A 14365-nucleotide genomic window follows, 5' to 3' on the forward strand; every position below is an offset into this window, starting at 1 on the left:
AGCTCACCTTTTTTAAATAAAAAATAAATAAATTGTATTTTTTATTTCAACATTTTTGCATAAAGATACTGTTACAGCAGCAGCGCGCATCAAAAGGGCGACCGTTTGATAGTGTCACTTGAATGTTTGTCGCGACGACCGGTTGTGAGAACGATGTGCTCGCGACAGCAGCTGCTAGAAAATAAACAAAACAATATATACGCGCACGCACGCAATTAACCCGTGAACATGTATATAAAACTCATTGAATTAGCTATCCGCCACTTGATTACACTACACACTCGTAAAACAATAGCTCGGCTGTCCGCGGGTCTTAATGGAATTTCTTTACGACCGCAGCTACTTGGGTATACCGAGGCAATAAACAACACTCCCCCGAGCAATATAAAAAGTTTTTTCCTCCTTCCGCGGCGACGCGCGCGCCGGAGGAAAGTATAAAAAGTTTTGCTTCGTATGGGACGGGGGACACATTTGTGCTGCATTTTTGAAAGAAAGAAGAAAGTTTTGCGATACAAGTTGAAGGACGGAGCAAAAGAATACCTCTCTCTCTCTCTCTCTCGCTGTACGCGTGTTGTTTCTTTTTTTTACTCACCGCATGATTTACGATTAAGTTTTAAAATATGTGTACGCGTAGCTGCAATTTTAATTCGCTCTACTTTTAGGCGCGCGCATCCGTAAAGTTTACCCCGCGGCAGTGTGCCAAAATGCTCGTATCGCCTCGAGAGAGAAAGGACATTTTGCCACCCTCCACCCCCTTTTTTCTTTAATTTCCTTTCGCTTCGAAAGCACATAAATTTCCCGCAAAGCTTACCTTAAACGCCCGATAGAGCTGGTCCCACCTCCTTTTTTGGAGGGTAAGACCCGAGGGACTGCTTTTGCGAGCTCAAACGTGTGACCACCACCCTCCCGCGCGAGACCACGTAATTTTTCAGGGAGGCACCGCAGTCGTCCCAAGTCAAAGCATTAAATTTCGCTTTTTGTTGGGGTAACTCGCGACATTCCTCTCTGGCCTTTCAACTGCTACCAGCTCAGCTTCAAAGGTCTATACTTATTGTATCCTGTGGACCTTCCGGATCTCATTAAAATGAATGGCAAAAGCAGCGCTGATTTTTAAGGCGACGTTTTATATTTATGATTCGCGGTGAAAAAGGTCAGATCAGCGGCGCAGTGGTGAAATAAAATGAGGAGGGTATGATAAAGAAAGGGCGTAGGGATAGGGGTGCAAAGGGGTAAAAAGGAGCAGAAGAGAGAAAAGATGAGTGGGTGGCGGCGCGGATTTCGGGGGGGCAAAAATCTTTGCACGTACGTCACGGGAAAGGCAGACCCACCCTTACAAGCTACTCTTGCGGATTTCGGGTAAAAGGAGCTTGTTGGTGCGAGGGAGGGGGAGCAGGGCAAAAAGAAAAATTACGCACATAGGAGGAAGAGAAGAGCTATACAGGGTACATATCGCCAGTCGGACGGCTATGTACAAAAGCGAAGACGACGGAAATTCGGGACACGTCGGCCCGCGGCTTTTCAGCAAAGCGAAAAAACGTGTTCGCCCGAGCGCGCCCGAAAGAGAAAGACCGAATTTGACTCGCAAAGGATGAAACTTTTTCTCCTTTCCCTCCCTTTGCGTGTAGTGTTTCAGAGCCCGCAGGCCGGTAGCTAAGCCGCGTTCTGGTGGTGGTGGTGGAGGTATACGGCTACTTTGCCTACGTTGCAGCCTCACAGCTGAGTAACGGGGTCGCCTCGAATTCGCCTATAAATCTCGGCTAATCCGCGTATCCTCCCGAGAAATATGAGAAGCCGCCGCCACGGTCGTCGCTGGATAAGGAGCGCTAGCCGTCGAATTCTCCTTTTTTTTTTTTTTTTTTTTCGCTTCGTACCCCTCCCCATCGAGAGCACCGCCGACCCTTTGCTTCGCTTTCTCACGTTTTCCGATTCCTTCGCGCACATGTTCTGCTGGCGCTGCTGAACCCCTTTTTTTTCACCAACCAAGGAGTATCTTATATGTGTTCCAGCCTCTTCCGGTCAAACGCCCGCGTCCGCAGCTAACTTTTTTTTATTTTTTTTTTTATTTTCACCTTTCGGATACGGGCTTGAAAAGTAAGTAGGCAAACTTGTCCCATGTATATATACACGTACTTTTTATAAAATAGCGCGGTGCGCTCGCTGGGGAAATTTATCGCTGCGGAGGTGTAGCAAGTGTGTCTGCACGCCCAAATATTATCTATTCACCTGCATGACGCTTGTTTTGCTTTGCGTCCCACCGCTTGGGGGCTGCTATACGAGCTTTTCTTGTTACTTCACCGACGCTTGTAAATAAAGTTATTCTTGTTGGTCTACTAAATTGTACAACAAAATGATGCGGCACTTTGCTCATCTTTCATTTTTATCTTAAAATTATATGGACACGTACGCAGTTTTAACTAAAACTCCATAAAATCTGTAAAAGCTGACAGCTAAGGTGGTAATTCGTGGTAACATCTGATCCCAAGTTTTTTTTGGCTGATTTTGAAAAATTGTTTCGTAATAAATGGGTGATGGTGTTGTGGACGTTTTGAAATTTTGAAGAATAAAGTTAAATTCTGTTATTTTTTTCGGTTTCGACAGGTTTTATTGTTAGTTTTAGCTTCATTTTATTCCAAGTTTCAAACGTCCACAGTACCACCCATGTGTGATAATAAAAATGTTTCAATGTTGACTCACAAATGAAAATACCCCGTCGAAGACGATTATTCTAATCTTATATTCCACGCACAAGCTTGAAATCACCTTCTGCGGGATTTTTTTTCTGATTGATAATTTTCTATGAATACAGTATAGTGGATTAACTAAAATTACACTTATTTTGTTGATTCATCGTAATTATAAATTTTTCTTACAAACTGCTACGATAAAATATTAACGCAATTAAGGCTAAAATAAATGAAACGAATAAAATATATATTAAAAATACATCTTAGTACAACAGTAAAGCTATAAAAATTAAATCACAGTTAAATATATCACATTTAAAATAAACAAGCGTACAAATAAACAAAATCAGAAGAATAGCGCTACGTCAAAAGTCAAGTATAAATTTGTATTACTCACAAGCAACATTTACAGTAATAAGCTTAAGGGAGTTGGGTCGCTCCCGCGGGGAGGTGAAGGGGAGCACGTGTATGTTCATAAGGCACCGTGCTAAAATCTGCTGTACTAACCTAGCCTAAAAATATCCGCCCTTTCGATTACGGAAAAATGCATTTGTGTTCGACTCGCCAGTACTCGTTAACGTTTAAATAAAATACTTCAAAAAAATTACAGAATATTCTTCAAGATATCTCTTTTCTTATGGTATTACTCAAATAGCCTAAATACTTTCTCTATGAGAAATAAAAAATAAGGAGTAAACGGTATAGTCAATCTGATATTCTTTTGATAAAAGTGTGCTATAAATTTTCGAAATTAGAGATTTTATTGGTATATCATTAAAGTATAAAGTCTCATTTATGCCTATACCAAGTTTGAGATCATAATTTTGAGTAGAACGGCTTCTAGAAGTGATTTTGTGAAAAGCTATCGCGCCACGGGAAAAGTCGAGCTGACAGCAAACAGTGTACTCAGTGCATCCTTGTCTGCCACATGAATGAAGCATACAAGCAGGAAACAAATTTGTTTACGTTTGTGTAAATATCTCCATAATTGCAGACGCGATTTTATTGAAACTTTGCACGTATACGAATGAAGTTGTCATTAATAACATATCAGTTTATCAAAACATTCTCATCGCTGTGTCAAGAGTAATAGGTATTTTTTTACAACTTTTTTGATAACTTACATTTGAGCCCATGTTAAAGACGACGAAAAAGGGACATTTCATGAATTTTTTTTCTCGAAATCTGTAGACGCGATTGTGCTCAAATTTGGTGACTACATCCACGCAATGTTTCTTTACAACATATATTTTAAAAAAAATATTTTCATCGTTAAGTGAATTGCAACCCAACTCCCTTAATAATAAGGTTAATATTAAGGTTTAACGTGATAAGGTGATTGCTGTAAGCAAATTTAAGAGAAGGGTAAAAATTGAAAAAAAAAGCTGTAGAGGGAGGTGGGGTGAAATGAGTGCTTACACACGATAAGTCAATGGAGCTCTAAAAGGCTTGTCGACTCCGGTGTGTACAGGCAAACAGACACACACACAAGCCCTTTCCACAGCTCTCTTCTGACTCTAGAGTCCTACAGCAGTAAATGAACTGAGGCTTTGAGAGGATCGTTCCAGCTGATGGGGTGCGAACACAGCCGAAATATCCGTGCATGGAATTGCGCGCAAGAGGATTCTAGTGTCGTGATCGTCGTAACAAGAGAATGGGGAAATTAAAGAATTTGAATACTCGTGTGTGAAAAACAAAGCGTAAATCGTATATGACTGTACAGTGTCGTCAAACTGTGGTGCAGAGTTGACTTAGTGAGAGAAAAGAGAGAGGGAAGAAATTCTGCCTTTGGGTTCGTTTTTCAAGAACTTTGAGCAAGATTTTATTAATTATTTTTCTTTTTTTTTTTTAATTATTTTCTCATCTCTTTTCACTGTGAATAGGACAATTAGCGAAAGTAAAAGGCAACGATGATGAATGAAGATTTATGAGAGCCAGCGTCTAGACTAAACTTTTTTTTTTTTCTCTCTCTCCGTCGGATTAGAGGAGATTAGTAACACGAAATGATGATAACTAAATAAGCGCCATGCATTTAAACAACTAAAGCCTACTGTTTGTTGGTTCTTTTCGTTCATTTGTTCACAAAATTTTGCAGAAAGCACCACTGTTAAGGGAAAAAAACATATAAAAAACACAAAGCCACAAGACTAATTTTTATTTCTACTAAATGCGAAGTGCACAGAAAGAAAAAAATAAATAAATGATTAGCTGTATTTATTCAAAAACGGAGTAAAGTATGGAATTCAGAGAGGGGTGGCAGTGTAGGCTACAGATAAAGGAGTTTGGTTTTGCATTAAAGGTTCATTCGGGGGTTGGGGGTCTCGAGAATCCCCATTACGAACCGTAGACGATAGCTAGGTAATGGGTCTCGTTGCTTTCGGTGCAGACATAGCTGCCCTCGTGTCTCTCCAGGGTAGTGGTGGCGATAAGGCTACTGGTTATGTAGCCGTCGACCACTTTGGGCGGCTCGACGTGCATTATACCGCTGGCCAAGTCCTCGACCAGCGGCTGGCCGTTGCGCTTCCACATGATCGTCGCGCTCGCCGGCACTCCGCTGCACGTGATGTTCCAGGGCTGGCCGTCCCTGACCAGCGTGTCGCCTACATACTTGACTTCAGTGCGGATTATCGGAGCGGAAGTGAGTGACACAAAGATTAGTTTTGGGTTAGATTTCTATTTTTTCTTGGGGGGTTTTTTTTTTCTGTATTTTTAACCATACATCTTGAGGGGAGTTTTTTTTTTTAATTACTCTCGTGAAAAACTGATCATGCAGCTTTGTGCTACCAGTATAGATAAAAAGTACTCGTTTTGAGGCAGTGCTGGCATAAACTAATTTTAATGCGCCATTTAAAACCGTTTTAAAGTGGAACATATAGTTATCGTACAAATATTTCAAGTATGAAATTGACAGCAAAAATTGCAAACAACAGAACCACAAGTCCAAAAGTTGAAAAATCTATGAGACGTACATAGGTAACGCTCGATTAATCACATAATATATTTATATATTATGAACAGGTCATTATATATGTTTGAGGGATGATAAATTAACGTTATTTATTGGTAGTCAACGGTTTCTAATTGCAGAAAACAGACAACATACATTTTGATGTACAGAGCTCATGATTGATGTAGGCAACAGTTACTGATTTGGCTCCAAGAAAATATTTCAAACATGTTTTGTGCAAACACAACCTTGTACAGATACATTGAAATAAATTATAATTTAGGTATATTAAAAATAAATATTTAATATATTTTAGTTGAGTAAACGCATTAAAAATTTATTCAGTGTAAAGTTCAGTGAGGATGAATTAGATCTCGCCATGTCTCCGAAAACTCATGTTTTATTTCAAAAAATTAGTAAATCATGTGTTACTGAAAGTATCATATAGTAGTAGTAACTACTATTCCCATATATTTCTCTGACATTATGTCGATTTTCCGTCAGAAAAATAAGCGTCTTTTGAGACTATCTTAAAGTTGAAAAACTGTGAGAACTTATTCAACCAGTCAGAACATAACAAATATTTTTTTCTGCGTATTAATATCATAAACGAATTTAATATTTATATATGCATTCTTTGTTGGGTAAAGGAAAACGACTAAAATGTAAATCATAAATACGTTTCTTATATTTTAAAAAATATTGGAAGAAGAGGAAAAGATGTTGCAGTAAGCAAAAACAAAAACAAAAAATACAAACTTGATAACATTCCAAAGCGATATTTTATATATATTAACAATTTAATATTATCGTGCAAGCGGAAAATTAAGTCAAAAAATACTCAAGAGCATAAATTTGACATCTTTGACTTCCACAATCACAATAACAATAACACCCCTTGAAGAGTGCACATTTAATAAAGTTCTACTGTTGTTGTATAGTACAATATTTTTCATTCGTAGCTTGTGATTAAAACCATAAATAATAAATACAGTAATTGCCTATACTGAACAGATGCATTCTTGCAATTCACATAACATCGACAAGTTTACAGTTACTATGCGCAAATATTTTCCACTGACCCGCCAAAAGATCAATGGATGCATTGCAAACTACAGACAGCAACGTCACATCCAGCCAATCTTTCTCATCGTTGTTTATTTTTATGTGCAACATTGAGGACAAAAACATTAGCTCACTGAGATATCGATACATTGCGAATCTATCGTACCCATCTCGAGTAAGAAATATTCTTGGGAGTCTTATCAAGTGACAACTCAAAAGACAGACTGGAAGTTTCAAAAGGGGGTGGTGGCGTTTATAACTATATTTATACACGACTTTCTCGAGTGAATGAACTCACGTCGAGTGTATCTTAAAAGAGTGCACGCCAGATGAAGACCGAGAAAGAGGACAGCCGTCGTCGAGTGAATCGAATCGACATGCTCCTTCGTCAGCACTGCACGCCAATATAACTATGAGGAAGTGACATTCTTGCGTCAATATCTATTGAACACACCTGACGCACTCTGCTGACAGAATTGCAGAGCCACATTTCTTTCTTTTTTTTTTTTTTTTTTTTTTTTTCAGCCTGCCAAGTCAAGGTACCGCGTGCACGCCGGGGGTCTGATTGAGGATTTTTGAAGCTAAAAAGATTGGCAAACAATTAAATATCTTACTTGTGTTACAATTTTAGCCAGTCAGATACGTACACATCAACACCTAAAATACATCGATATCATAAATATATTAAGAGAAATGCGCTGTCGTAATATATATGGCAATTTTTTCAGTTTAAAACAGCGCTTGTATCAATGAAATAATTGAATTGAATTATACTATTTACACGTTAAAGCTATAACTTTTATTTCTACAATATTCCGTTTTAGTTTCAACAAAGAAAATGAATTAACAATCACAAATGTATTGTGTGCCTGGCATCTTCTACATACATAGATTGTGAAATAGACACAGAAAAATTGATCCACTCGAAAAAGTTTGGATACTTTGTCACGCTAGCAAGCAAGCTTTTATCAAACAAACCAATCTAGTTTCTAAAAGTAAATCACGATTGAAAATAAAAGAGAGATTTTTTTCTCTGAAAGATAAATTCGTTTCGGTCGTAAAATACAGTTCATCAAACAAGTTGCCATCTTATTTGTACGTTCAGAGAGAGCTTTTACTTCGGAGATAGAAATTTACTCTGATTGGCAAACATTCTGAAGGGCACTGCTTTCGACGTAATGTAATTAATTCACGTAATTTTACTTAGCGCTTTCATTAAAGAAAAAAAAAAAAAAAAAAAAAAAAAAAACTGCAATCGCATCAGTCGTTTATCTCTGAAACGTCAAAGAAAAAGAAAAGAGCATTTTTAACAGATGTGAATTCTTCGCACTGTACTTAATTTCGTTTAATTAATTTTCCTTTGTAGTACTAGCAAAAAAACACATAAGAGAGAACGGGAAGCTGGTAAAATCAGAAAATTCTCGCAAACGGCGGCACGACATAACACAAGCAAACATAACAACGAATAAAATGGCTTTCACCGTTTCATTGGAATAAATTAAATCTAACGGGAGATGGGTGTTTTTGACGAAATTCAATACACTGCCGTTGCTGAAAAACTTAGATAACGATAAAAGAACAGCAGTAGCGATGGAAACAACAGCGGCAAAAAAAAGACAACATCTAGTTGGGAGGGAGATCCATTAAGTGACAATTAACGCAATTTTTGAAAACAGAGAGTACTAGATAGCTACTGGTGTTGTTGGCTTTTGTTGTTTGCGTCAAATGAAAGTGGTAACGGCCCGGCCGCATTTTACTAAATAAAACTGACTTTAATTCTTTCCCTCTGCGCAAACAAAGACGAGACACGCCATGCACACGATGACGCATAGAAAGAATAACACAACAGAGGAAATGTATGTTTTTGTTGCTGCGTCGATACGCGCTTTTATCTCACAACAATCTACAATACTGCAACGTAGTGTTGTTACAATTGCTATTTTCGGGGATGTTTTACGTAAGACAAAGGCGTGACAAGAACGCATTATTAAAATTAAAATGTGTTACAATTTTTTTTTGTTAATTTACAGGATAACGTCATTTTATGAAATAAAGCGCTATAAATTGCATTAGTAATCGGCTGATAAAATAAGTAGATTGAGACGAGGTTTCAACATTTCTAAATGAGGCACAATGAGGCACGAATTTGTTAAGTAACAAGAATAAAAAAAAAATGATGACTCCAATCAAACTTTAAACACATCTTGAAACTGAAACGAGAAAAAACGAAGAAAAATAAACGACAAAAAATAGGATCGAAGAGCAAACGAGTATCGATACAAGGCGAACAAGTCCATTCTTTCCTCAAATCCGAAGGTTTTGATATTATATACACTCGAGGTTGTCGGTGACGCATCTTTCGATGAGATCTCGTTTGTACAGCTTGCAAGTCGGTGTAGGCGTGCGCCTTTAGCCGGTAGTCGGGAAAATCGATTCACCAGCTCACCAATAAGTGGCTCAGTTGGAACGTAGACACGTGGCCTCTATATGTGTGTACAAGTGTACTGTACCAGGGCAAAGGAGCGTCTCTTGGTCCTATATTAAAGACGTGATGTTTCGTGAATGAGACAAATTAGAGGCAAATGCTACTTCTCTAGTATAGTGATTTCAAAGTTTCGTCGTTCAAGTATCTTGATGTGTTTTACACCGTACATTGATCTTCATTGACATAAACGCGGTTGAACTGTTATTTTGACGAGTGATAAACAGCAGTCTTTCCAGTCCGCTTCTCTATGAATATGTGGAACATTTTTATTTATGGCTTTTATTCCGAATACTCCGGAATTTATATTTTCCAGAGTTTTAGCGTTATAAAATGAATGGATTTAATCCTTATCAATATCAGTGTGTACACGTTTTAAATTATCGATTGATTGAATGTAATGATGAAACAAAGATTTGCGAGATAGGTATGAAAGTATTGCGGCGAAATGAATTAGGTCAATTAAAAAAAAGTTGAAACACGATAAAATGTATGAAAGATATTGGAAAATTAAAAACCACCAAAACCATGTGTTGTGATATTCTGGCGTCTCTACAATAGATGTAAGTGTTGCTGTCAAACTGAAACATCAGACTTCAGCTGGTAACATAAAAATAGACACATCAGCACGGCAAAAACAAAGTATAACATAAAAAGATAGTCGATTAGACGGTAGTTCGTGATGATCAACTCTCATCCAATGGACATACCTGTTAACAAAAACAACTCTTTCACCTATCGACTTTCTGGTGGGCATGTGCAAAAAATACACTTCAATGTGCTCGTGTGTACGTATTACGAGAATAAAAAAGGTAAGAAAACAGGGGGATATAATTAATAACGTTTCTCTTTCATGTGGGCTGAAAGTGGCGTTGGAAAACGCATGCGTGGGGCGTGCGGAGCATGCGCGCGTTCTTCGCTTGACTGTGCTTTTTTCAGAGCTTGCACCACCAAAAGAGAGAACGAAATAAAGAAACTCGAGATCGAGTGGGAGCTTGCTCTTCTCGTCGTATACACAGAAATTACATTGCTTACACGTATAGGCCAGTGCGATTATTATAATGTTAGGTAAGTATCCAAGCTCTCTCTTTTTTTTTCATACAAGCCCAAAATACTGTCTCTTTTCTTATTTTACACACACACACGCTCTTTTGCTCTCGTTCTCTCTCTGTCAAGGACACGTGTCGTCGACTGCTACACTCTACCGTTGTCGTCTGTCTATTTATGTGTGGATACACGTATATTGCCCTCTCGGTGACGATGTTTTTTCCTCCATTCCAAGCACGACTATCGCTGTCCAAACAAATTTCGCAGACACAAGGACACACAATAATGACTAGAGTTACGATCTTTGATGCGAAAATCCCTGCGTACGCGATACGTACAATTAGAGATTAGATAACGAACAGTACAGAATCTTCCTCTGGATTTAATGAAAAAATGAACAAGTCGCAACAACCTGAATGACCATTCATGTATGGAAAAGCATTTCTTAAAAAATTTACCCCATCATTCGCACAAGAGCTAATAAGTACAAGTGTAAAAGAGTGAGAATCAGAAGAAGAAGTAAATTGGGAAAAGTGTAAAAGCTCGGCCGAGCGATGGATCAGAGCTTTTCCTTGCGTGATGCGTGCGAGCGAGACCTTGGACACGCGAAAATCTATACGTCGCGGTGTGGCTTGGCTCGGTTTTTCCCCTTTTGTACAAGATATACCGTGCACAATTGGAACACACAGTAGAGAAGGAGTAGAAATGGTGTGGAAACACGTAGAAAAAAAAAAAAAAAAAAAAAAAAAAAAGAGCACAAGTAAAGATATTATCTACAGCGTGAAGTGCTGTGACACCAAGTGTTGCGTGTGTACAAGAACATAGATCTTATGGATAACGAAGTAGAAAAAGGGGGCCGTTGATATTCCGAGAGAGTAATATAGAGTTAAAAAAAAAGTAAAAAAAAGGTGTGGGTACGTGCTTCGTGGGGCTCGTTCATCACCGCCTGTGGGGGTTGAAAAAATAGACAGTGTCGCGAAAAAAAAGAGGGGGTGGACAACCGGGGTGGTCGGTGAAAAATTGGCACGGGTACTTACTCGACGACGACTCGACCTCGGCGAGGTTGCTCGCTAATAAAAGCAGGCCGATCATCACGAAGGCGGCCAGGCTCTCCATCTCGGCTGCGCTGTCGTCTTGCCTATTTGTTGTCCTACTGTTTCCACTGCTGCAGTTGTATGCTCCGCTTCCCGATGAAACAGCAAACCCCCAGGGGATCGTGTTTCCCTTGGTTTCGTTCGTCCACCAGGAGGTCGGTTGCTTTTTTTTTTTTTTTTTTTTGTACACAATTGCCGAAGTAGTTGGACCTGGCCCCTCCGCTCGCTGGCTCTACTGCTGTTACTCCTCCTCCAACGTAACCCTAACCTCAATCGCGAGGCGCGCGCACACACATACACCCAACACTCCCCTGCTGCAGCACACTACTGTTGTAAATGTCGAGTTGGGTGAGAGGCGCACCCGCGAGTCCCTCCTCCTGTTCCTCTTTTACGTCAAAGTGTTGTCACGCACAATAACTCCGAATGCCGTGCATCTGCGTGCTCTAGAATCCAGAATTGTCGTATCTCGGTCCCCCTCTTCTGTGTATACGATTGACAGGTGGAGAGAGAGAGAGAGAGAGAGTGATTATAAAAAAGATTCGTCAACAGAGTCACTCTCGCTTCCTCGGCGATGACGATGTAGAGGCGAGTGAGTATGTATAAGATATACACTAGCTCGCAAGCGTATACACGAACGCAACAATCACAAGACCACGGCAAGGCCGCACGGTAATGGCCGCCCAATAAACGGGTATACTACTTGTGTAAACATATACGTATCTCTCTTTCTCTTGCACCCCTGCTGGTGCTGACTGCTAGTGCTGCGTGATGTCATACCAGGGGTGGCGCGCGAATCCACTGTACCCTTGGCCACCCTTGGCCTCTATCTATACCTATACCGTGTATTTGCGGCTGTGTGATCGATTTCGTTGACGGTTATTAATTAACACGGTGCCACTTTGTGTTCTTAAAGTTTATAACAAAATGATTCAAACAGTCGATCTTAATATTGGAATTAATCAATTTATCGGGTATTGGCTTTTAAAAAATAATTTCAAAATTCCTCGACACTTTGGATCTGTCAAGTTAGCCGTCGAGAGTTGATTGTTGAAAGTATAATTATTTAATTTTTAGGTGTATCCTGCACATTCTTTTTTTAATTTTACAAGATTTGTAATTTGTTACAAAGCGGTACAACATTTTTTTTTTTTTTTCATGGATCTACATTGTTTTTAGCTCCAGTTTATGTATAGAAAACAAGTAAGATATCTTGCACTATATGCATATTACGTTGGGGCAACACGATGTTTACCTACAATTAATCCATTTTAGTTGAATTCCGAAACATTTTTAAGGGTAACCGTGAAAGTTTCTAAAGTAATTGAAAAAAAATTGTTTTTAAATCTAAAGGAGCTTCATTAACGGGGAACCACAATCGTTCGCTACGCCCCTTGCGGTTCATACAGTCAGCTGCCACATGATGCCACATATATGTATATATTACGTAAGTATAAAAGGTTCCGGGCCCTGCTATAACATCTTGTTTCACCATCAGCTGCTTCGATAGCACCATTAAAAAAGCAGATCCATGATGAATATTTATTTACTTTTTTTTTTTTTTTTTTTTCCTAGTGGTAAAAAAAGCCAATTAGTTTGATTGTTCATTGTCACGAATTATCATTATCGTTATTAAGCAAATCATAGTCAAATGTTGATGAAATTATTATCAAAAAATAGAATTGAACCCACCCGTCTCAACTTTTCATTACAACAATTTACCCCGAATAGAAACAGTTTGAAGGATTCCGCGTAAAGTACAACATCGATCGGCCAACGCGCCAACAGATGGAGCGAGCGGTCCACCGCACCAGCCGTGTCTCTCGCACACAAATTCAAACTCCTCCCGCCAAAGTTGCGCCTAAGTAGGTATATATGGGTAAGTACCGAGCAATTCATCCCTCGGTTTCTCGCGCAGTTCGTCTCCAATAAATTAACAGCCATCACGGACAAAGTTCGCGCCAAGTTACCGCCACTCTCGACCATCCATCCGACGTTTAAACGCACTTATGACGGGCACGTAGTGCTTTTTGGATAAGTGATGTGCTCATCTATAGGTACTACCCCCCCTATGGATATATATATATATACACATCTTTTCCATTTAGATGTACGGTGTTATTATACGCACCGCGCACTTGAAAAAGTATGAGCAATTAAGCCGCAAGACCCTCCGCGAGTGCACGTCCATTTATTATTATTCATTGCTGTTTACCTCGTAATGGCCATTCTCCGGGCGGGCATTAATAACGAAACTTTTTCTCAGCGCGCCCCGACTCCGCTGGAAGAAACCACCGGGTACACGCCTTTGCCAAGCCACCGGAGGGTCGTCGATTAACCGGACGCAATATTTGTCGCTATTAGCATTTTTATACCGTCTACCCGCTCTAGCTCTTTCCCCCAAGTGTTGTATACCGCAACTCGCTTGTGTATATGTATCGTATACTGCAAAATCGACGTCGGTTTCGAGGGGGAAAAAAACAAAATTCTCGGGTGTAAGTGTACTTACGTCGTCACACGAGCGCGTTGCTAAGCGCCCGTATCAATTCCCTAGAGAGACGTATCGGCCGATCCACTTTTTACCGTATTCGCGATCGCCTCGGTTATATCCCATTGTTTTGTACGCGACCGAGTATAATTGAGTTAAAAAGACTCTATTTTTTTTTGTTTTTGTTTTTATTCAATAAAACGCGGTTTGCTGCGAAATAAATGCTTCAACGATATAGCCGCGTGTCTACGTGCGCGTACGTTATCCAGAATTGAAAGAGAAGAGGAAGTAAAAATGACAAAAAAAAAAAAAAAAAAACAGGACGATGAGATAAAAGCTCGCGTTGAAAAGAGAGTAGCGCACGTGATTTAACAAAACCACCCCTTTAAAGTTGTACCCAGCGCACGCACACATCCTAAAAAGTGGTGAAAAAAAAAAAAAAAAAAAAAAAAAAGAAAAAAAGTTCAATGGAAAATAAAGCACCAGCGGCGTTCTCCCGATAACGAGATGGGGGGGGGAGGTATATACAATTAATTTGCAGCGCTCGTCTTCCTGCCACGT

The 14365-nt window shown here is 39.5% G+C and overlaps 1 protein-coding gene across 1 annotated transcript in view; it reads right to left on the bottom strand.

The window, feature by feature from the left end:
- Positions 1–12002, bottom strand: part of Bsg (immunoglobulin domain-containing protein Bsg) — a 26715-nt gene extending 14713 nt beyond the window's left edge. The window contains exons 1-2 of the mRNA XM_014353708.2: positions 11263–12002; positions 5027–5296 (exon numbers count right to left, since the gene is read on the bottom strand). Of these exons, the coding sequence (XP_014209194.2) occupies positions 5027–5296; positions 11263–11341 (349 nt within the window). The 5' untranslated portion in view covers positions 11342–12002. The remainder of the gene's footprint in view (positions 1–5026; positions 5297–11262) is intronic.
- Positions 12003–14365: the final 2363 nt, after the last annotated feature.

The sequence above is a fragment of the Copidosoma floridanum genome, unplaced genomic scaffold, assembly GCF_036245765.1.
Source record: "Copidosoma floridanum isolate Cflo_tuat_1 unplaced genomic scaffold, Cflo_Japanese_pri ptg000007l, whole genome shotgun sequence".
Taxonomy (NCBI): domain Eukaryota; kingdom Metazoa; phylum Arthropoda; class Insecta; order Hymenoptera; family Encyrtidae; genus Copidosoma; species Copidosoma floridanum.